The sequence below is a fragment of the Pinus tabuliformis genome, chromosome 4_2 (assembly GCF_031772625.1).
Source record: "Pinus tabuliformis cultivar Carrire ecotype Pingquan chromosome 4_2, CPIR1, whole genome shotgun sequence".
In the NCBI taxonomy this organism is placed as follows: domain Eukaryota; kingdom Viridiplantae; phylum Streptophyta; class Pinopsida; order Pinales; family Pinaceae; genus Pinus; species Pinus tabuliformis.
This window is the reverse complement of record NC_142304.1, coordinates 194,621,007-194,644,953: the sequence shown is the minus strand read 5'-3', so window position 1 is coordinate 194,644,953 and position 23,947 is coordinate 194,621,007. Positions and strand designations below refer to the sequence as shown.

At 37.3% G+C, this 23,947-nt stretch overlaps 2 protein-coding genes across 6 annotated transcripts in view; one reads left to right on the top strand and one right to left on the bottom strand.

The window, feature by feature from the left end:
* LOC149168803 (uncharacterized) overlaps positions 1 to 23,947 on the bottom strand; it is a 298,803-nt gene that overhangs the window by 49,066 nt on the left and 225,790 nt on the right. For all 5 annotated transcript variants that reach the window (XM_089428420.1, XM_089428423.1, XM_089428425.1 and 2 more), the window contains 3 exons: positions 7,335 to 7,440; positions 1,964 to 2,022; positions 1,670 to 1,760 (listed from right to left, as the gene is read on the bottom strand). In XM_089428420.1, coding sequence (XP_089284546.1) covers positions 1,670 to 1,760; positions 1,964 to 2,022; positions 7,335 to 7,440 — 256 coding nt within the window. The remainder of the gene's footprint in view (positions 1 to 1,669; positions 1,761 to 1,963; positions 2,023 to 7,334; positions 7,441 to 23,947) is intronic.
* Positions 1 to 23,947, top strand: part of LOC149168804 (uncharacterized) — a 126,026-nt gene that overhangs the window by 48,445 nt on the left and 53,634 nt on the right. The gene's annotated exons all lie outside the window — the stretch shown is intronic.

Below are 23,947 nucleotides of genomic sequence, written 5' to 3'. Positions count from 1 at the left end.
CTAGGCCCTAGCCAAGAATGAGGATGTGTGGTGACAATCCTAGAGAACTAATGGTCAGCTGAACCCGAAGAAGGGAGGTGAAATATGGGGCTCATAATGTAAAATGGAAAGGGGTAAGTATGGAATAGGGAAAGATGGGACTACGCTATCTCAATCGGGGGTTCCCCAAGTAGTGCCTTTCTTATACCCATTGGGCCATTAGAGGAGGTCCCACTGGACTAGAATGAAAGATTAACCCCCCATTTAAGGTGAGGGCTCAAAATGACGATCAAAACCCCTCTTCCTTCCAAGTTACCCCACAATCCATGCCAAATTTCCAAAATACAAGCAAGCATAAGCACCCGGTCACAAAATGAATAAAGTACCTTTTGATTAGAAACACACCTTCCAATGCGCGCTTTTGCCAAATCAGCGAGGAAACATATGACTGATGCAGGTGGCATAGCTATGAATGGCACATCGACATCGGCTACTAATAGCTATTAGGGGCTGCTGGCTGCCAGCTGAAGAGATAGAAGGAGAAATAATTTCCCCTACGGGGTCACCCACTTTTGCTGGGTAACAAGGCCTAAGAGTGTAAGGAACCAAGTTGGAACGAGAGGATGCGGCTTAATGGTAGATCTATCCTTATATATACTAAGTGCCATCTTTATGGGTGGATTAGGAAATGTTTCCAATGATTTATAAAAATAATCAATAATAGAATCTTAATGATCTAGAAACAGGAGGTGGCTTTAGCTTTCAACACTGATGCTATATGGAGATCTCCTATTGCATTCGAGCTTAAAATAGCTAGTTGGTTAATTATTTTTATTCAAAGACTAGTTATAAAGAACAGATTGGCTAGGATAGACATCATGGATTGTATTTATACATAGTCTGGCAGAAGAAAAGCATTAAAGACATAATCTGGGATACTAATTTCACAAAGTCGTTGTGGAAGGATCTTTTCCAAAAACTGTCCTTCCATATTTTATCGACTCCACCGGATGTTGGATCTTTTTGAAGATCTGCCTTTGTTTTTATTAATCACTCAGCCTTTTTGGTAGGTGCTGAGGTTGATGGCCCTTTCTTTATGAACCATAAGATAAAAATCCACTTTGGAGGCAGTAAGTGTACTTATTGCATATTTATATTTCATATTTCACAGATTTTCTTGGTGACTTTCCACTCCAATTTTCTTCCAAGATTTATATTCTTCGTAAGCATATCAAGGATCGTCACTGTTGAACTTAGTGAGATGTGCTTGATCTCTTGTACTTGATTTAAGGATTAATAATCTTATAATTTAGGACTCTATCGTTCTCAAAAGCAAATACTATTGAAAAGACATAGCACTCCACAAAAGTAGAACACTTATAAGAAAAGTTGTCATCCTTAAAAGTGACTACTGTCAAGCTACCAAAAATCTATGTAATTATGTACTAGGCATCCTTTTACATAAAAAAATGATATTCCATAAGAGGAACAGGTGAACCATGACGGTGAATAGAATCTAACAATACTGATGTAACCATTGTTTTAAACATTGGCATTGCAACAAACAAATTTTGATATGTTGAGGTAAATGCATTAAGGAAAGCACTTTCAAAACTATGGTTGAAAAACATTTAAAATCAAATACAACTTGCTGGTAATTTAGGTGCCACACAAGTAGATGATCTCTTACCTCAATCGTATTCCAAACTGGATTAAGTGTTTGATATTTAACTTTAGACCGGAAGTCTTGAATCAAGTTTGGTCCAACGAATATTAGGTATCTATCACAACAAGAGCAAAAACAAACAATCATTTTAAAGATAATAAATATTATAGACATGAAATAAGAACTCTGCATTTGTCCAAAAGGAAATCATTACAACCAAACATAACTATTTTTAATCATAGCTCACATCTTACAAGAGGCAATAACAACAAAATGTAAGAAATGATCAGACTAATACAAGGCCACCAAAAGACTTACGGATCTGAATAGCCATTTATATCGGAAGCTCGTAAATTATTTGCTCTCAATGATGTGAACTGCACAGAGTCATCAACTACATGAATTTCAAAATAATGTATGGCTGTAACTTTTGAAAAATATCAAATAATACATCATTCTAAACATGACAATGCAATTCTTTTGTGTGTTTTTACACTAGAAAACTATATTCTTGGAAACTTGTTGAACAAGGCCCACCTACTATTATGAATTTTGATCGGAGCTTCCTCTTAAACGGATTGAAATATTTGACTATAATCTCCTAAGATGTGATATTCCCACTTAGCAATATTGCTAAGGGAAATATCAATTTTGTCAAAATTTTGGATTACTACTTTGGAAAAGTGGGTTGTGGGACCGCTCTTAAAGTTTTGAGCTAAAGTAAGGGTCCAACATAGGAGAAAGAGGAAATCGATGGTTAGTGGATGGTGGGGGCACCCCAAAGAAGGAATATGCTCCCCTCTTGGTACTATGCACTCTTGGAGGGAAAGAGAGCGGGAAAATCGAAGGATGGGCCCCACATGGGGAAATTGGAGACACAATGACAAAATAGGAGGGAGCTCTCATTTTGGGGCATATATGATCATTTGAACATTCACCCTTGACTAGCACGCTTGAGCTGAGAGCCAAGTTTGCATGCGCTGTTGAGCACATGAGATTTTCAAGCAAGAATCTCACCCTACCTTCAGTGGACTTCGAGTGTCGGCCCAAGGAGGTGTCTTGCATCATTTCAGGTCTGACCATGGAGCTTAATAAGTGAATTCGTGGAGCTGGAGAACAAATGGGATGCAAAAGGGGAGTACACTGCCTTTGGAGGAGTTGGTTGTGGAGTTGGGGAATTTGTTGGACATTTTGGGACAACCTAGGGCCATAAATTGTTGAAGATTGGAGTGCTTCCAGGTCTCCAATTCGTGGGAGATTGCAAGGACAACACATCTTGTACCAGGTACTGCGTGTGCCTGTGCAGTGGTACTGTGGAGCCACACCTGGGAGCTTGAAGGAAAAAGTATTGAGGGTTGTAGCTTGTGGCGAAGTTCCAGAGGGGCAATTGCTGAGTATTGCAGCCATTTTGGGGACCTTCAACAAGGATATCTACAGGGGAGTCGAAACACCCAACAACTGGAGGAGTGAGGGGAATTTGGGCTGAAATTCCAGGGTCAACATTTGACCAAACCCTTTCTGGGTTTTGGTGGGCTATTGGTGGAGAGACCAGAGTTAATTTCCTGGAATTTTTTGAGCAACGGAAGAAGGTCAAATCATCCATTCCTTACAAGTAGTAGTTCAATTTTCTAGGGGATCAGCACAGAGCTATATAGGGGACAAACATCCAGCAGTTGGGGCAATTGATTTCATCACTTGGGCTTTGCTAGCTTGCCTTGGGCAAGCCCAGGTGCACACTCTCCAAACTTCTATTGTACCCCATATATTTATAGTAAAATGGCTCAGACTAGACCAGGGTTGCGAGGGACTCGCTCCACCCCCCTCGAACCCTCTCCTAGAGCGCGCTCTAGAAATCGCCCCCACGGGGAGCGAATTTCGGGAGTGACCCCAAGAGTGAAATTTTCGTTCCCTAGCCTTTTTTGCAATTTTTCTTTGCAGTAATATTCCAAATGATTTTTTTTTTTCAAAGAAACAAACAAGTTTTGAGTGGGGCAGCCTAACGATCAAGCCTATGGCCCTAGTATTGATATGCGATTCATGGTAATGTTAAATTCTTAAAGTAAAAGTGACATTCTCCTTAATCTTCATTTTCATCCTTTTACTTAAATCTTTAACATTACCATGAAATGACTCAGGATGTTTGAGTGGGGTTCCGACCTCATTGGATTTCATATGGAGAAAGTAGAAGTTTAGATCTCATTCAAAATCCAGCAGACTTATCAGTTTTTCAAGATTTCAGGATTGTGGGGATTGCAATGTTTCCATTGGATTTTGTCATGTAATAGGGTATGGAACTCGTATTTAATCAACAACACCAATCCCTCTATATACCTTGATGTTAATGACATTGGTTGTCGAACTCCTCTATCATGACCCTACTAAAAATGTACCCATCATTCAAACAAAATCTTGACTTGACATGCTATGTATTTTCTATCTCATGTTAATGCTTAGAGGGTGATATTAATGAAAAAGATCCTGATTTTCCAACTAGACTAAAAAATTAGACATTTCTCGAGGAGGCAAGAGGCCCAAGCATTAGCAATAAATAATAGATTTACTTGTCTTTTCTAGTTTCTAGGAGTTTTTATAATTGTTGACTCTTTCATATTTATTATGATATTTTTTGTAAACAATATATGATAATTTAATTTTGAAGTTTGAAGATGGCAATTATAACTCATTGGTAATGAATTATGAATATGATGCTTCGTGAAAGTTGAAAGTTGTTTCATTTCATTCCATTTTAAAACATTTCATTTCATGTTAGATATTCTTTGTTGTAATGGCTACACTTAGCTTACAAGTACAACTTTGGTGATCAATGATGATAAATTTTATATATTGAATTTTGAAAGCTTGAAACTTTAAGATTGATGAATCATGAGACTCAATATGTTGTATGTTACTAACTTGTGGATGTGCTTGATGAAGATTATAACTTCTAGATGATTGATGTTATATGGTTCAATCTATGTTTTTTATGCTTTTTATATCTAATTCATCATTCTACATGCTTTTGTTGACATATATATGCATCAAAATAATATATATATATATATATATATATATATATATATATTCACTCCCCGATTCGCTCCTGAACCGGGAGCTTCTGAAAATGTCGCTCCGGCTCCCACTCCCAAGTAACCTTGGACCAACGCAGTTTTTGGCTTATTCCATGGTATCTAATTTGTGTGGAGTTTTTGTGGGTATTTTTGCTATGCATGCTTTGTTTATCATTGTAAAATTTCCTTAGAGATATTACATAAGACAACAAAAGTCAATACATTATACTATATCATGCACACTGCATGAACATACATGCAACATTTTCTAAAACTCAACCTCAATATCATATTTGAAAGTTCACACATTAAGTTTGATCTCTTTTCATGGATGATTTATGGTGAAGTTTAGATATATGCATGCTAAATCTAGCAAGTGGACTTCTTTTATCTTGGTTAGTATTTTATTGGATGAATGTAGGTAATAAGCAAGTGGGCATGGTATTTGTTTCATTATCCTTGTTAAAAAAACCTTTCCTGCAAGTCTTTGAGGAAGTAGCAAGTGGACTCCTTCCCGTAGTTCATCTTTGGAAAACAAGATACAAGGTTTTAGAACCCTAGGATAAGTAAGTGAACCTACCCTAGGAGTTTTAAGTATTGTATTGACTCCAAACACTCTTTCTTTGTTTGTTCCTACACTCCAATAGCCCTTGACTGAGAAAGGCACTAGTCCTCTCTCTCGTGACAACATTTATACTCATAAAACTATTTATTTTTGTTTTTTTAGGGTAAATTAGGGTTTAATTGCAGCCAATTCATATATTTTCAGCATTTGTTGTCTTAGTGTTGGGCAATGTTTGGAATATATTGGAAAAGCAATAAGTATCAGTTTGTGTATTTTCCATTCCTACATTAGGGCTGATGTCTAGGGTTTAAGCGTTGTTATATGCTTTTTGAACCATAAAAATATGCCGTAATTTATTCCCCTGTTTACTTTTATTCTTAGTCATCATTTTAATAGTTTATAACTTTATTGTCATAGTTTATGGGGCTACCACACCAAGACTAATTTATCGATTGTGTGTGATTGGGGAACTATCTTAAGCCTCTATTGATTGACCTAACCATCAAGAAAAGCCATAGTACTGTTTAAAGTTTAAACACATGTTTGGAAATTACTCATAAATCCACCATAAACCCTAATTACTTAACATTACTCATTGGTGGTAAATCATTGTAAAAACCTGAGGGGGAAATTAGCTTAACTTGATTGGGTTACTTGATACCTAAGATCTACTAGGGAAGCCTCCCTTGTATTGGATTATGTCCATCACTAAAACAAGGGCAGTAGTTGCTAAGATGAATGGTGTCGCTGCACCTAGGTCACTCACTGAAGCTTTGCACTAAGGTGCTAGATTTTCTTGTAACAGGACCCAACCTCACATAGAACTCGAGAAATCCCAAAATAACAAAAATATGCACAAAAGAAAGGACTAAAAACATTGAAACACATATCTATCAGCAGTAAGAATCTTCTTTTGGAAGTATGCCCCAGAAAATCTTGTTGAAAATCACTTCTACCAGGCAGGTACAAGGTTGATACCCCACATCTAATCTGGATGTGTTATTTTGTCTAGTACAGCCTAGAGTTAACAAGTTAACAAGTGACATGTGACTAATATAATGTTTGACGTTGTGGTTAGAAGTTAGTTAGTTAAACCACTATAAATGCTCAAGCTTTAAAGTGGTATAAATATGTGAAGTGGGACGTTATAGTTTGTGTGAGAGATGTATAGATGTAATATTAATGATAAAATCTATTCCTTGTTTTCTCTCTCCACCATTGCCACTATGAAGTTTCCTTATTGTGCACGACACGCCTACAATAATGCTTTTACAACAATGGTGCTTTATATGATAACCATATGAAAGAGCCATGAAACAATTTATGGTGGGGAAGTGGAATACCACTTCATATTATATTTCATTATGAGCAAGTTTGGTGTACCATAGGCATGGAGAATCTCATGTTAAGAGAAATAGAAACCAAATAGAAGGCTTCGTAGGAACTTGGAAGTGGTATCCCTCTAGCCTAGAGTAAGCATTCCTTCAAGAGTTATCTTGATGTCGCTAGTTAAAACCTTGCATGCCCTCCCACAATCAAGGCATAAGATTTTCCATAATTTCCCATTAAAAACATTAATTTATATTATGATTGGAAAAAAATTGAATGTGCTAAAAAAACAACGGTAAATTTCCATTTCTTCAGCTCTATTATTAGCAAACTAATTGGATAAGAGCAAGATGCACCTCAAGAATTAGAGAAATTGTTAAGAAGTTGATAGTAGATACTAATTAGAATGGTTCTATCATTATTAAGGTTGGACTTCTTTCGTAAGTCTTGGCTGCATGTAAACAACTTAATTCCATTGCATAAATAAGGCTATACTATATCTAAGCACTTGAAAATTATTGAAATTCATAAACAGCAAGTTATTTGGATCAGCTTCTATTTTGTATAATCTCGACCTTTTTTTTTAAACTAGGCTGAGCCTACGCTGAGGTCAACCATAATGTTGGATGGAATAACAATCTGGACTTACTAAGTTATTGCATTTCCTTGAATGAGAAAGAACAAACAAAAAATGAGAATCTGTAAAGGTGGGGTACATATCACATACTCGAATATGCCATCTTTTTTCATCATCATCCCCTGAGTCAATAGAGTTTGAAAACGGAAGAGCATATGTTGTCAATGCAAAAACTGCACTGACAGGTTTATGGTCACTGCAGAAAAAGGTAATAGTCAATTGAAAGAAATAAATATTTTATGAAAAACGTCTAATTTGGTGCTTCATCCTCAAAAATTGAATCTATAATGTGGTCAGTCAAATATTCACTCCAACCTAAATCTCTGTTTACTAGTTTGCTGCTATACAAGCAATTGAAAACTAAATGAAATTATGATGCCATTAAAAAACACATGGAAACGGGATTTACAGTTTCATATTGCTTTAGAAAGGTGAGTAGGCACCAGGATATTAGAAAGCATGTTATTACCCTAAAAGCATGCATGGCTTTTCCAATAGTCAAATTAGCAGATTCATCTGTTTATCCACACATTGCATACAAGTCATCATGTCGCTTATTCTGTTTGAAACTTCTTTGAATTTTTCTTCAGTTTAAACACATAGAAAGGATTTATTCCATTCTTATCATGATGAACTAACATCCAGTTTGGCCATTCAGACATACAAGCCTCTTTCCAATCAATCAAACAATTACCAACCAATATCAACCTTACATTAAATTTAACATCTAAGATTTAGAAGATTATAAAAAAAATATCATATACCCTAGTTTACAAATTGGTCACACCATCAGGGATTTCTATGAAGAGCCATAGAGTCTTCTTGAAACAAAACGATATGACTTGAGTAATGTTTTATTCTAATACAATCAACCAATATTATTCATGGGTGAGGTAGTAAGAGAGAAAAGGCACCACAGCGAGGCTGTACAGTCACAATTCTAAGCAAGGATGCAGAGAGTAATCATATGAAAAGCAGATTGATAGAGATCATGCAGATGTAATTATAGAGGTTGCAGGCAGGGGATTTGGGGCTGAAATGGCTTCGCAATGATCAAGTATAGCCATAGACAGGTGTGATTCAAGTGGCAGTCCCAGGTTTAGAGGTGAAGGCACTATTGAGCTCAACTGCTGTAGCAAACACTAGTTTAGCAGCAGAAACTACAACAGAAAAAGACTAAGCACGCACTATGTATGCTTTCCAATATACTAGCCACCCTGGGCACATTGCTTCTAAGCTGCATAACCTAATTAACGATCAGATATAGGCTTTTATTGAGGGTAGAAACGGCGCCTACTGGAAACAGGGTAAATCCAGAGAACATGCTTCTCTAGAGTATATTGCTTTAAACAGTTCTACAAGTGATGGCCTTGTTAAACACTGGAAAAAGTCCTGATAAAATCGCGATAACATCGGGAAGTCACGATTATTTCAACTTGCTGATGTTATTGGCCGAGTTTTTCACGATATTTTCAAAAATGAGAAACTCGGGACTTCATCGTAAAACTCGGGATAAAATCGGGAATTTTTCCAAAAGCTCGTGAGTGAGGTGCTGGGCCACGTATAAGTTAGGAAAAGGCCGATTTTCCCGCTCATTTTGCACTCTAACCTTTGTGATTCATGCCTGAAGAGAGAGGTGTTTGTCACTACCCAAGAGGAGGAGATTTGCCAGTTTTGTGAGGTGGATCCGGAGGCACTGGCATTGGAGGAGGTAGTAGCTGCAAGGGAGAGAGAGGTAGAGGAGGAGGAGGAGGAGGAGCAAGCGGAGGTGACACCATCTAGGATGGGCAGCAATAGAGGACAAAGGCGGCCACCTTTTTTTGATTCTAGAGGATGACATAGTCCATTTGTAGCCCTAGGGGCAAAGCCTTCTTCCTTCAGAGGAAAAGGCAAAGCCATTCCCTATTCTCGTAAAATGGGCAGAGGAACTCAGTTACTGATTAGTTTATGACATGTAGATGACCCATGATGATGAAATACATTTATTATGTTTTTTGTTGATATTTTGACTCTTGAGACTGAGCCAAGGTTCAGGATTCAAGACTTGATTCACTGTTGATATGTGATGTAGCACTAGACTTCTTATACATCTTATATATTAGCTTTCTTTTCATATTTATGTGGCAATGCATTTATTTGATGTTGTGGATACTTTAGATACTAAAAAACTAAAAATAAAAAATGAATATTTTTGTACTTTTTAAATTTTGCCGCATTTTTGCTGAATTTTTGAAAAACCTCTCGACTTTAATGACTTTTTCAATTTCCAGACCCTTGCCGATTTATTTCCGAGGTCGCCATTTTCCACATTGGTAAAAACTATAGTGCACTCATTTAATGTTTAGATTCATAGACAACTCAACCCCCAATGTTGTGTAGGCCCTAGAGGAGTCGCCACCCCTATTTTCAAAGGGTATGGTCAGCGTTAGTAAGGACATTGAGAATGAGTATCAAGCTAGCTTGTTGATGAGCAACTAAGTATGGAGGGTGTAACTATCATTCTTGATTTAAGGCTTGTTCAATTGCCCAAAGTTCAAATCTTGGTTTTGACTAGTGCAGTGCTACAACTAGGTGAGAGTAAGCCTAAGTACCCCATGGTGGAGACCCTACCTACATTTAACACCAATCTCATGCCATCGCAACATTTGGAGGATTTCAATTTTTTCATGTGGATAACAAGGAATATTTTGAAGGACACATCCTTTTGGAGACAACAAGGCAATTTTTTTCTTCTTGCACAAGATGCCAAATGAGACGACTTTTAAGTTTTAACCGATGGTGTTTGTTGAATTGGGAGGACAAACGAATAAATAAATATATTTGAACCCTTATTGGGGGTTAGTTTTATTACCCATCATAATCAATAACCCCATTGGAGAAAACTTTTCTCCTAGCCAACCAGTAGCCCCTAACAACCAGTATTTGATGAGCCATGTGCCTTTGTCATTTGCATCAGCCATGTGCCTCTCACCATCCAGCATTTACACTTGGATGAAGGTGGGTTGTTATTCAAAATGTACTGATCATTTTGCAATCAGGTGCTTATACTTGTTTGCTTTGGGCATTTAGTATGGATAAAGAGGTGATCTGGAAGATTGACCAATCTTGAATATAATTTGTTCTCTCACCTTACCGAGGGGGTTAATCTTTAGCCCTAGTCCAGTGGGACCTCCCTTAGGGCCTGGGTTAAAGGAGGGGCACTTTTTAGAAAACTCAGATTGAAATTGCGTGTTCATTATCCCCTACACCATACATGATACATTATAAGACCCACATACCACATCCATTCTTCGGGTCTAACTTGTCATTGGTTCACCGATATTTAACACCCATAATTCCACACTCCTTGAGTAGGGTTGAAAACCATTGCCTTAGAGGTTGATGCAACTAAAAGAAAAGAAAAAGCATATCATGGCCACAACAAAACAAAAGAAAGAAAATCAAAACGCAAAAGATGGTTGAAGCCTGAGACATAAAGATTAGCACGTGGGCAAAAGCACTAGCATGAGCTCTTCCTTCCTCATATGGCCATTGCTCAGTTCCTGAGCACATGATACTCCATTACATAAAAAAGGAACCCTTGCATGTCCCAACTTTAATGAACAATGAACCGACTCATCTTAAGGGATAATAAAACTGTTCTATCATAAAGAACAAGCTCTAACCTGTAATGTTCCCAAGAAATTAATTACCCAAGGGACATGTAATGTCCCCAAATTTTGGATTACATGGTGAGGTGGTTAGGAGGGCTTTCTATAGCTTGTGTCAGCCTGGCCATAGAAGCAGGATTACTCCATTGGTGGGCCCAGAGGGTTTTAGAGGATTTTTATGGGTTCCACTAGGATCACTTACCATATTTCATCATTGGGATCAATTCCACATGGTTTTCTCTTGGTTCCATTGCATTTTGATGATTTCCGTAAAATGGCATTATTAACAGGCATATTTTAATTAATTATGCTTAAGGTGTTGTTTCAAGCCGATTACTTGGAGAAACACCTTAGCGTAATAGCTCGTTGGAATTGGGGCAAAAAGATCTACATGACAGAATGATAAAAAGGGCCTTTGGGTGGTCGGTGTGACCACAAAGGCGAATTAAGCATTTTCTAGCATTAAAAGTGACTTTAATTAGTTTCTAAAAGTCACTTTATTAAATAAGGAAAGGAAAAGTGCTTTTAAATATTCAATTGGAAGGAAAAGGTAAGTGAGTTGTAAAAAAGTGAAATATCATAAAGTGACTTAATAAAAGTGAATTTAATAAAAAGGTGAAGGTGAAAAGCCTAAATTAATAAAAGAAGGAAAAGGAGGAGACTATTCATTCGTGCATTGTGAGTTTGGAGAAAAAGATCAAGGAGAAGCTGAGGGTTTGGAACCCTAGCCGCCATAACAGACTTTGGTGTTGAAACTAACACCCTAGTTTGGGATTTGAAAGTGAAATCACACAAATTTCACCACGGTGCTTTAATGGAGAAAAGAATTTGCCGAAGATATTGGGGTAGAAAAATGTTGTTTGCTGATTTTATCTCCTTATATTGTATTTTCTATCTCATTTTGACAGATTGAAGGAACCCATGAAGAGTCCCAACTTCTACATCATTTCAGTCGATCAATTTTATGAATGGAAGAGGGTCCTGTGATATAGCTCCTCACTGCTGAAGGGAACGAGTTTAGGAAAATAAATAGTGGTCGAGTTCTCTTTAACAAGGGATAGTTCCCTTCACTGTTACCAAGGCCCACGATGGCTGTAATAAATAGAGTGTTTCTGGCTTAACAAGAGTGTGAGTTTCATCTTGGAGACAGGGCCTTTGTTTATTTTTGATGGCTGTGTGAGTATCTTCCATGCTAGAGGACAGATTTGGAGTTGAAAGAGTTGTATCACCTTGTGGTTGAGACCATGGGTCTTTAGTGTGTTTGCTAGTGTGCTTGGAGGAGAGACTAAATTGATATTTTCTCAGAAATGAGCCCACATCTCCCTTGTTGGTCGTATGTACTTCTCTTGTAGCTGAAGTACAAACTTCATAGAGGGACATTGTCGCTTGGGTGGCTGTACATAGTCATTCTCAGCTGAGCGGGTCCTGGTGTGTCTAAGTTGCTGTAACAGAGGTGAAATATTAACAAGTTATAAAGTTTGCCTCCTGATGACATTAACTACAACAACACTAGAAGGCTATGCATCATATTAGAAGCCATTACACCATATTCTAACCAGGTTCTTCTAATCTTGTCGCTGTGATGTATTTCTCTTGACAAAGTTTAATATAATGATCGTGTACACCTCTGCTTTTTAGCATGTCATTTATATCAACAATCTGTATTATTAATGAGAATTTGATGTTAGTAATGCTGGTCTGAGTTCTAGTCATCTTTATCTATGAATTTGTTCTACCGCTACTCTCATATATTCAAACATCAACTCAAACTACACCTACAACAGTAATAATACAAACTGTTTGACGAAAGTTTTCACTGAGAACTTCAACCAAAACTCTAGAAAAATAAGGGGAAAAATTGAGGTGTCTCCAAAGCGGAATATTACAGGACGAAATAGCCTATCGATCCCCGTAGGCTATAGTCCTCAATAAAGGGGAAAACCCCCAAATAACCACTGTTTGGGCAAGTTTTAGGGCAACTGGGCGAAGAAACCCAAAGTTGGGGTTTGGAGTAAAGTTTACTCAATCATTTAGGAAGAAAAGACCCCTCTAGGAAATCTATAAATATAAGAGGGATGAATTCATTGTGGATCATCATTGTGGATAATTTCATTTGTTTTTTAGCATTAGCTCTGAGGGTTTTAAGACCTCTTTTTCTTGTCAAATTTCGGTGGTGAAAGATTCCACCCTAGTTAACACAGTTCTATTCTCTTTCTTTTTTCTTCATTCTGTTCTGGCACATGAAAGACTTTTAGGAGGGACATCAACATTTCTTGATGGTTTGGGTCCTTGGTTTGACATTAAAAAAAATAAAAAAATTCCTGGATAGGCAGCGAAAAATCCTCTTTGATCCTTCACTCTGGCATACATAGACTAGCGGAAAGGCAGTGAAGTTTGAATTGTTTACTGTCTGATTCTGGCCACAAGAACCCTTTTTACTAAAGTAGTGAAGTCTTTGGAAAGGTAGCAAAGTTGGTAAAGATTTTGTGGCGGTTCGGTTTATGTTTTGGTTTGGAATAGGGATTTGACTTGGAAAAGGAAGTGAAGATTGTTGGTCTTTGGTATTTGTTTGGCACAGAACAATTCATTTGAAAGGGAAGCGAACGTTTGCTTGTCCCTTGTCTTGGTAGGAAACATTCATCGGAAAGGGTGTGCATTCCTTATTGAATTCAGACCCTATTTTGGGCAACAATAAGAGGACAACGAGGTCCCTTCTTGAGATCTGTTCTGTTATAAGTTGCAGAGGGGCCCTCTTGAGACGAAACCCAAGCATTCTTTAAGAATTAGACCTCCTGAGTATTTCCGAGGTATTGACAAGTCGAGCTCTAATTTCGTAAGGCTGAGTCCATCTTGTATGCTCAGCGAGACAAGGATTTGACCGCAGGAACATTATAATCATTTTTTAAGAAGGTTGGAAGAAAATCAGTGGCTGAGAATTGCGGATCCTATGGTTTGAAGAGGCCGGTCTGGTTGGAGGCATTGTTTTTGATCTGAAGGATTTCACCAAAGCTGTCCAAGCTCAGTCAATGGCATACTGGAGTGAATTTTGCAGTTCAATCTCTATATAGGAGTAGAATTCAGAATACAAGTCGGATCAGACCATAGAAGAAAGGACATGGCCATTTCAGGATGGGATTGGCACACTGATTAGGGACCACATCCAAAATTTATATATGCTAGTATTTTTTATATTCTCTGATCGGGGTTTTGTGTACTGTAATTTGTTTGTTGATTTCTTGTATGGACTAAAACAATTGATCTGATTTTGAATCAACTGGTTATATGGATTGCATTATTGGACTTATTGCACTAAATCCAATACTGGTATACTTCTGTTAAGCTTATTGCTGGAAACACATTGATTGGTTGAAATTGACTATTGGAATTGAATGAGAAAATTTCTATTGAAAAACGCTAATATCCTAGGGCAAATTTTCCTAGCACACTTCAGCAGTATTAGAGGCACAATTATTTTAGCTGGAGAAACTAGGAAGGGCATCCAATTCTGTTGGTCAGGAATCTATACATGAGTATCTGTATCATTTCTATCTTGTGGAGCTCAAATTTTTTATTATTGATTACACAATGTTCATTATATCATTGGAAGGCAATTTGACTGTTCAAAGAATATATTGAATTTGATCACTGTACTAAAAAATAAAAATAAATAATTCTGTAAACCCAAGACCAAATTTCCCTAGTCTATTACATAACCCTTGAGCTAAATGCAATAATACAAGGAAATAATCAAGAAGAAGTAAAAGGCACACAATAAGGGTGGAAAAATCAGGTCAAGTGGGTAACTCATACCTCCACGATTGCTCTCTCTACATTCATACAATCAGGATGTGGACACCACCATTAGCTAGTCCATTTGACCATGACACTTGGCCATGAAGCCTTTTTCCATTCATGATCACATCATTAGGACTGACACCTATTGATTGGAAGCACCTAATAGGTGTTAATTTTTCTTAGGGCTATATTGTTATTTGCTTTAGATAACTGCATTTCATCATTTATATATTGAATCCACCCCACAACATCATAAAATGATTAACAACATATGCAATTATATAGAAAGAATAATATCATAGTCAATGCAGCGAAACATAAAGGAACAACAGAAGAAAAACATTCACATAAAGACACTAGGATTGGTTGGAGGCAAGGGCAAAACCCCACAAGGGGGAAAACCCTTTCAAATTCTTCTTCTTATTTGTTAATTTTAGGTATGTTCTATGCTGAGAGAAAATTTACTTCAATTTTTCATATTAGCTCAATATCAATTCCAGATTAGCAATCACATTTAGCATGATAGTAAAACGCAGATAGAACATAAACATAAATCACAGAAAACAAGCCAAGACAAGAGGACACGAGATATGGCGCTAGCCAGGGACAAACCCCAATGTGGGGAAACCCTTGATCAATTCTTCTTATGTTCTTCAATAGTTTAGCAGAGAGAGAGATTTAGTACATATACATCAGAAGTCAACATTTTGACTTGTCATAATAAGAACAGAGATCTTCTCTAAGAAGATGACACATGAAGTAGCTGATCTGAACTTAGGTGAAGGAAAATTGCTTCAACTGATCCTCCAAGGTGATTCCATCACCATGCTGCACCCATCACAGAGCTACACCCATCACTACTATGCTGTATCTCATCACACTGCACTAATCATCACTGTGCTGCACTATAGGACTGCTTATGAACACAACTCCTAAAAAGGTCTCCACTACTGGCTATGGCCTGTGGCCTAGCCCAGCAGTGAACTGCAACTAGGTCTCTCCATACAATGATGCTTCCCATATAGAGGAGCAATGTGAGTTGATGTCATATCTAAAGAAAACCATAGCATCTTGATGCCAACCATATTATAGAGAAACAAAGTGTATCGATCAAGAGAAACAAAGAATACATACTATGGATCATGATACATCAAGTTGTCTGCCACGTCTACTATATCATGTCACTGGGGAGACTACCCTGTCATGGATACTATGTTTTCCATGTCATATAATATATATACTCTCTGCCATACCAAAATCCTGTCAGCCATACCATGTATATACATGTTGTTCATTGTCTGCCATGTCAAAGCACTGTCTGCCATATCATGTTTCAGCGTGATATTTGCCATACCATGACATTGTCTGCCATGTCAAAGAATTGTTTGCCATATCATGTTTCAGCATGATGTTTGCCATACCATGACATTGTTTGCCATGTCAAAGCATTGTCTGCCATATCATGTTTCGGCATGATGTTTGCCATACCATGACATTCTCTGCCATGTCAAAGAACTATCTGCCATATCATGTTTCAGCATGATGTTTGCCATACCATGACATTGTCAACCATGTCAAAGAACTGTCTACCATATCATGTTTCAACATGATGTTTGCCATACCATGACATTGTCAACCATGTCAAAGAACTGTCTGCCATATCATGTTTCAGCATGATGTTTGCCATACCATGACACTGTCTGCCATATCATGTTTTAGCATGATGTTTGCCATACCATGACATTGTATACCATGTCAAAGAAACACTGTCTGCCATATGTTGTTTGCCATAACATGCCATACACAGTGTGGTGATAATATATAATGCAATTTGATAGCTTGATTGTGCTTTTCAGCGAGTCACTGGTTATTCCATATGTGGGCCAGAGATTATGACATACACGGATATACCTTATGCGAAAAGGGATTGTGGTCATACCATATGTGAGACAGTCCTGCGAACTTCTATATTCCACGAACTAGTAGATATGCAAACCAATCAACGAAACATTTGACCTGCGTTTGGGTCACTCCCTTGCTGCATTATGAAGCCTTCCTCCCTAACTGCGTATTAGTTAGGGCATCCTTTAGGACAGCGTATCCCTTTTGATCTCTCCTACCACCAAAACCCAAAGACAAGTGGAGAGAGATCACAAGAGATGATCTTTTCAAATGACTTGAAGGCTACCTCTATTTATACTAAAACGTTGAGGATATGTGGGGGCAATTTTGGTTGCTAGCTGACCTTGAAGAATTGTCCCATAACACAAATAAATTCATATCTCCATGAATACATGTCAGAATCGGATGATCTTTAGATCAATCCTACACCTCTCGATGAGAGGGATCCAAGAAAAATATCAGCTCCCATTAATAAGATGGCCCACATGGAGTTTGGCCCTAGTTTCCAATTTTAACATTATTAGATTGTCATAAAATGTTCAGCAAAGAGAGAGTACAATGATTTAGTTCTTCAACCACAAAACTATCCAACAAAATCAACCAAACAATACCCAAGAGATGAACCCAACAATATTACTAATCAAAATCACTATTCACAAGTCTGTGGTCAACTATCGCCATCTGCAATCAAATATCAGAATCACGGGTCAACTATCAGGAAAAACCCTAAGTCTCGGTCGCACGAAGCTAACAGTCATGTATGTGGCTAAAGCATTCCAGTCAAACAAAGAGGCTTCTACATATGCAGCTATGACCAAAAATTTCTTGTGACAACCCTGCAACTGCGAACCAAAAAAAAACCTAATTCGCATGAGCCAGCTTTAGATCCTGCAATCTCGAACCTGTACGAACCAATCTCCATGAACCAACTTCAAACTTGTGCGAGCCAAACCAAAGAAGAGAGAAGAAGAAAATGCTTGATGATGATCTCCAAATGAGGGTCACTTGATTTGTATTCATAGGCTTCCAAGGGTGTCCAATTTCTCTTTTAGGGATGACCTGTCCTTTTGTGCACATGTGGGTTTCCATGTTAAAAATATATTTTTCTTTAACCAAATTAAATTCTTCGAAGGGCTAGGAGGGGTCTTTCTTGATGAGGAAGGTTGTCCAAAGGAGGGAATTTGTCCCCAAGCTACCAAATTAACACTCCCTCTCAGCTAGAGAGAAATTACTGACTCCAACATATGTCCTATTGCACACTTTTTTTCAAAGTTCCAAGGAAGCAGATATGCCAAAAAAATTTCAAAGGATCGGATCATCAGTCATCAGTTTATTGAGTCATTGTAAACCCATTCTGCAAATTTATAATGTAAATGATGCTAGTAAGACCATATATGTATGTAACAATCTTGGTAAGCTTATTATTTTGGCCAAAGTTTCATCCTAGGAGGTTTTTCGTCTCATTAACTCATTTATTTTTCTAAACACAGATGGTCAACAAAGTTTTTCCCTCCAACCTCACTCCAAAGCTAGGGTGGAATTCTTCATCAAAGTCTTAGGTGAGTGCTAGTGTTTTAGTCGAGTCTTATGTAAAAGAGATTTGAGAATAATTTAAGCTAATTGGCTAAATTACTTTATTACAAATCACTTGGTCTACTAGATCATGTTGTGTTGCAGAATTGGGTATGTAATTTGAGGGTCTATACTGAGTGGGTGTTCCCCCTTTGAGGGTTGAATTGTAAAAATCTTATGTAAAGAATAGTCTAGTGCATGGTCCCTCATATTTATAGACACCATGGCTAAAATATTAGGTGGAAAAAATATTTAATCCCCTCAAGTGGCAATTAATTAATTTTTCTAGCAAAAAATTAAATTAATCCCAAGCCGGAAAATTAATTAATTTGAGTCAAAATTAAATGTCTAGAGAAATTAAATTCTCCAAGTGGAAAAATTCGTGGGATTCAAAGGAATTAATTTTTGGAAGTCCCTCACCAAGGGAGTATTGGAAATTTCAAGAAAAATTGGACCGTTGGACCTTGATGGTTTAGTCAAAGTCAATTTTTTTAGGAAATTATCTCAAAATAATTAATTTTGAGCTAATAAAAAATGGGTTAAATGAGAAATTCGAAAATTTCTCAAAAATAATTATTTCAACGGCAAAGATTAAAAGTTGATCAAGGATTTATCGACGACTGAGATTACTTTGACAATGATCACGCCAACTAGTTATTATTTTTCCACTTGGAGGATTTATATATATAGAGAGTCAGTTGTGTGTCAAAGCCATCAGTTGTTTGGCTAAGAAAATTTTGTAGAAAAACCGATGTAACGCTACTGTCCCATTGAGAACATTTGTGAACCATAATAAAGAATTTGGGGTGCAGTTCATGGTGTTTATTGTCTACTGATTTGTGGTACGTGCTGGGTACGGGCATTCCTATATTGTGCTTAATTTTTTTTAAAGTTTGTTGATTCATTAGATGGGGATAAAATCATTTTATTGGTAAATTTTGGGTTTATCTTAGGTGATCTGATTCGCCATATGTCTAACAAGCTTTCTTCAGGAAAATATATAGTTTTTGTAGGTTCCCCAGCCCTTGGGCTCCAAGTTCACAAATTGTGGACATAGGCTAACCTTGTTTGGACTCTGAATATTTATATGGTTTATTTAACTTCGCTAAGGTTGTAGCTTGCATCTATTCTTAGAAATACACTTAGCCATTTATCAAAAACTTTCTAAAAAAATTATTTCTCAAAAATTTATTTCAAAAGCCTTGTATATTTGTACATTTGTAAATAAGTTTTGTATAATATATTTTTGTAAATTATTTTTTTTCTAACTGGGGTTTTGAGAATTTTGTATATATTGGGGTTTTGGGTATTTGTAAATTTATTTTGTAGGTCAAATCAAGTCGAAAGATCTGGCATAGAGCTAGATCTAGGCCCTTGAGGGTAAGATCTAGCCTCTATTTTTTTTTTGCAAGGCCAACCATTGAAGAATTTGTAGTAAATTTCAAATTGGAAGAAATTATTTTTCTCAGAGCAAGGGTTTTGAGTTTTGGGGCTCCTAAGCCCGGATCTGCCCTCTCCAGGGCCAACATCCTACTCTCCTTCCTTGTGTCACCCTTTCCGGCCCAACTTCATCCTCTTTAGGGCCTGCGTCACCCTTTCGGGCCTCCCAAAGGCCAACATCAGCCTCTAGGCCTCCCGACCTCCTTTTCCCTCTGCGTCAGGGTTTTAGGGCCTTTTTAGGCCTAGCCGTGGCCCCCTCTCTGGACCCTAGACGACAACCTCTGGGGCTTGCCATGGGCTTTTCAAGTCCTTTCCTTGCCTCAACCTCCTCTTCTTCCTTTCGCTCTCCCTTCCACCCTCTCTTCACCTCTTTTTCAACTCTCTTTTAGCCTCAAACCCTAGACACTAGGCCTTAGAAGCATTTCCTAGCCCAATGCTAGCCCTATTGGGCCTAGTGCTAGCCCTCCTTGGCCCTAATTTTCTTTGTCTACCTATGAATTTTCTGGTTTGAATACTTGGTGTGTTTTGCAGAGAAATTGGCCCTAAGTTGGTGTTCTTAGGTGCCAAGTACATTGGACATTTTTGGCAAATTTGGCAAGTGTGCTACAAGGCCTTGGGCCTAGGGTTTGCTCTCTAAGCCCTCACTTTATCTCTGTTTTACTTCAACTGTCATAAATCCTTCATAACAGTGATATAAGTGCCCTAAAATCACATTTAAGTGGTCTTAACACCTTAGTAATTTCATTGTTAAATTTTGCTACTGTTTTGGCTACTTGGTATTGCATATCTAGCTTAGATCCAATCATTAGCTTGCTGAAAAATGACCGCATAACTGAATAATTAGATTTGATATTTTCTTAATATTGCATCTTAAGGGGTTTAAGAATCTAATTTTTCAATTTGGAAAACTTGTTCTAGCATTTAATAAATTTTGGGCACTTCTTGTTATAAGTCATTGCACTAATAGCTCACTAATTGCATAGTTTTCTCACTTTTGTAATAAGAATTTTCAGATTTGATATACACTGAATATTGCATTATAAGTGGCCTAAAATTCATAAATTTACATTTACAAGTCGCTAGGCAACTCATTGGTCATTTTATGTTTCATATTGCTTGGCAATTTCTTGATTTTAAATGATATACTTATTTCTGTCCTACACTTCTTCATAAGTGGCTCTTTCATAATTAAATTGGCTCATAGTGGTTCATATTGTTAAGTTCTAATAATTGTTTGTCTTGTGTTAAATTTGAGAATTTGTTAACTTGGCACTTAAACCACTCAAATAAATAAGCTCTAAATCTTCTAATCTTGTTGATAAACTAAGTCTCTTTGGCATTAAGACCTAATTGACACTGTGGTTGAAGCATTATTGAATAAGTGCTCTATGTTAAGTTCATAATTTTGTGCTCTTTCATAATCTTAGGAAGCTTGGGTAATTTGATTGTTTGACATCTTAAGTTTTATTTTGATTAAGCATCCTTCAATATTGGCATTTTCTAAGAGCATAATCGTGGCTTAAGATTGTTAATTGAATTTCTTGAGTAATTGGCATCTTGTGGATTTGACATTGGCACTTTCTTGGTTGTAAGATTGCATTTTGATTTATAAGTACTCTTGTCTTTAAAGAATCATCATAAGTTAAAGTGCTTTAGCAAATCTTAAACTAAGAATTTCACTCATAATCACTGCATAAGCATTCTAGGCTTGATATGCACCAATAATATACCTCCAAGCATAAGCTTGATTGATAGACTCCTAGGATAACCCTTTCTCATCTAGTTTGAGGGATTCAACCATTTTTAGTGGTTAACACAATGACCTTGCAGTTGTCAGAGCCACGGTCTTTGCAACGCCAAAGGCAATGGGTAGTTGGAACACAGGGGGAGGTATCGTTAATCAAGCCTTTGTATGCTTTCCGTTGGCTTCCATCCCACAACCTACTCTAAAGACTGGTCTCAAAACAGTTAAGAGGGAGGTTCCATTTAGACTAGGCATATAATTTAAAATTAACCAAGATCCTTGCATTACACCTAGTTTATAAGACTTGCATCTCAGATAGGTTAGTTGATCATTTAAACAGCAGTGGTCCATCTGGTTACTTGGTCTTGATTTGTAATAAGCAAGAATTTTGACTCCATAAGGCACTGGTCTCATTTCTAAATCTAATCAAATCCTTAAGTCTTGCTAAATTAAACCGAGTAGCTAGGCCACTCAACTGTGTCTCCCAGATAAGTTGGTTCCCAACTTGTCTTTCATTATCTTATTTTCATAAGGTCTACCCCTCGTAGCCTATTGTTGGGAGACGGCTAGAACAGAGTGTGCAGGGATTAGAGTGACAACCCCCACCTTGAGTCCTTGTTGTAATGCCTGTACAATCTGAGCGACAACATGTCCCATCACAAATATCTCGTCAACAAATGTCATCTTTGCTCATATACTGAACACTCTTGAATCTAAAAGAAGAAGAATTTGTCATTGGAGGGAAGCCTAAGCTACCACCCTCTATCCATCGAGGAGCCACTGCTACCACCCGAAATCTCTGCCAGTGGGGAGCCCAATGCTAAAACCCGGGAAACTCGTCATCAAGGAGCCAATGCTACCACTCAAAATCCAATGACAATGAGGAAGTACCTATGGGACACTATCACCTCATGTCTGCAACAATGGGGAGGTCCTATGGGACACTCTCACTCCAAGTTATCTCACATAGGGGAGCATGCGGCTACCGCCCTATACCAAGCAATAGGCGAGATACCACTTACCAAGCAAGGATCACAACCATCCCATTGTGCATCAATGGGGGAGATACCACTTGCTATACAAGGTAAGGATCACAACCATCCTATTACTTGTCGATCTTCCCAACAATGACCCTTAAGAGTTATGTGGTAGAACACCTGCATCTCTAACTTGAGCGGGATGCCACTTACCATAAATAGTAAGGATCACACCCAACTCAAGCACCAACACCCATTGGCCAGATGGGTGGGAAAGACAGATGCCAACTAGGGTATACTCTATTAAATCCAAAGATCCCTCAACCTTAGGAGCAAGGTTGCAGGGGAGTCCCCCCCTCACGCTCCCACTCCCAATTCGCGCTTCGGGCGAGAGTGATTTCGGCAAAAAAAAAATGCTCCCTAGTTTTTTGGGAGCGTTTAGTCTTTTTTGCAAATTATTTTTGCAATTCCAAATGCAATTTTTTTCAAAGAAACAAATACTTTTGAGTGGGGCAGCCTAATGATCAAGCCTATGGCCCTAGTATTGATATGTGATTCATGGTAATGTTAAATTCTTGAAGTAAAAATGGCATTCTCCTTAATCTTCATTTTCATCCCTTTACTTAAATTTTTAACATTACCATGAAATGGCTCAGGATGTTTGAGAGTGGTTCTGACCTCATTGGATTTCATATGGAGAAAGTAGAATTCTAGATTTCATTCAAAACCCAACAGACTTATTAGATTTTTAGGATTTCAGGATTGGGGGGATTCAATGTTTCCATTGGATTTTGTCATGTATTAGGGTATGGAACTTGTATTTAATCAAGAGCCCCAATCCCTCTATGTACCTTGATGTTAGTGACATTGGTTGTCGAACTCCTCTATCATGACCCTCCTAAAAATGTACGCATCACTCAAACAAAATCTTGACTTGACATGCTATGTTTTTCTATCTTATGTTAATGCCTAGAGGGTGATATTAATGACAAAGATCCCTATACAGATCCAGAGGGAATGACAAAGATACCGCTGGATATTAATGCTTAGAGAGTGATATTAATGACAAAGATCTTGATTTTCCAACAAGACTAAAAAATTAGATATTTGTCATGGCGGCAAGAGGCCCAAGCATTAGCAATAGATAATAGATTTACTTGTCTTTTCTAGTTTCTAGTAGTTGTTATAACTATTGACTCTTTCATATTTATTATGATATTTTTTGTAAACAATATATGACAATTTAAGTTTGAAGATGGCAATTATAACTCATTAGTAATGAATTATGAATATGATGCTTTGTGAAATTTGAAAGTTGTTTCATTTCATTTCATTTTATAACATTTCATTTCATGTTAGATCTTATTTGTTGTAATGGTTACACTTAGCTTACAAATACAACTTTGGTGATCAATGATGATAAATTTTATATATTGAATTTTGAAAGCTTGAAACGTTAAGATTGATGAATCATGAGATTCAATGTGTTGTATGTTACGATGTTACTAACTTGTGGACGTAGTTGATGAAGATTATAACTTCTAGATGATTGTTGTTATATGGTTCAATATATGTTTTTTTTTTTTTTTTTTTTTTTTATGTTTTTTATATCTAATTCATCAT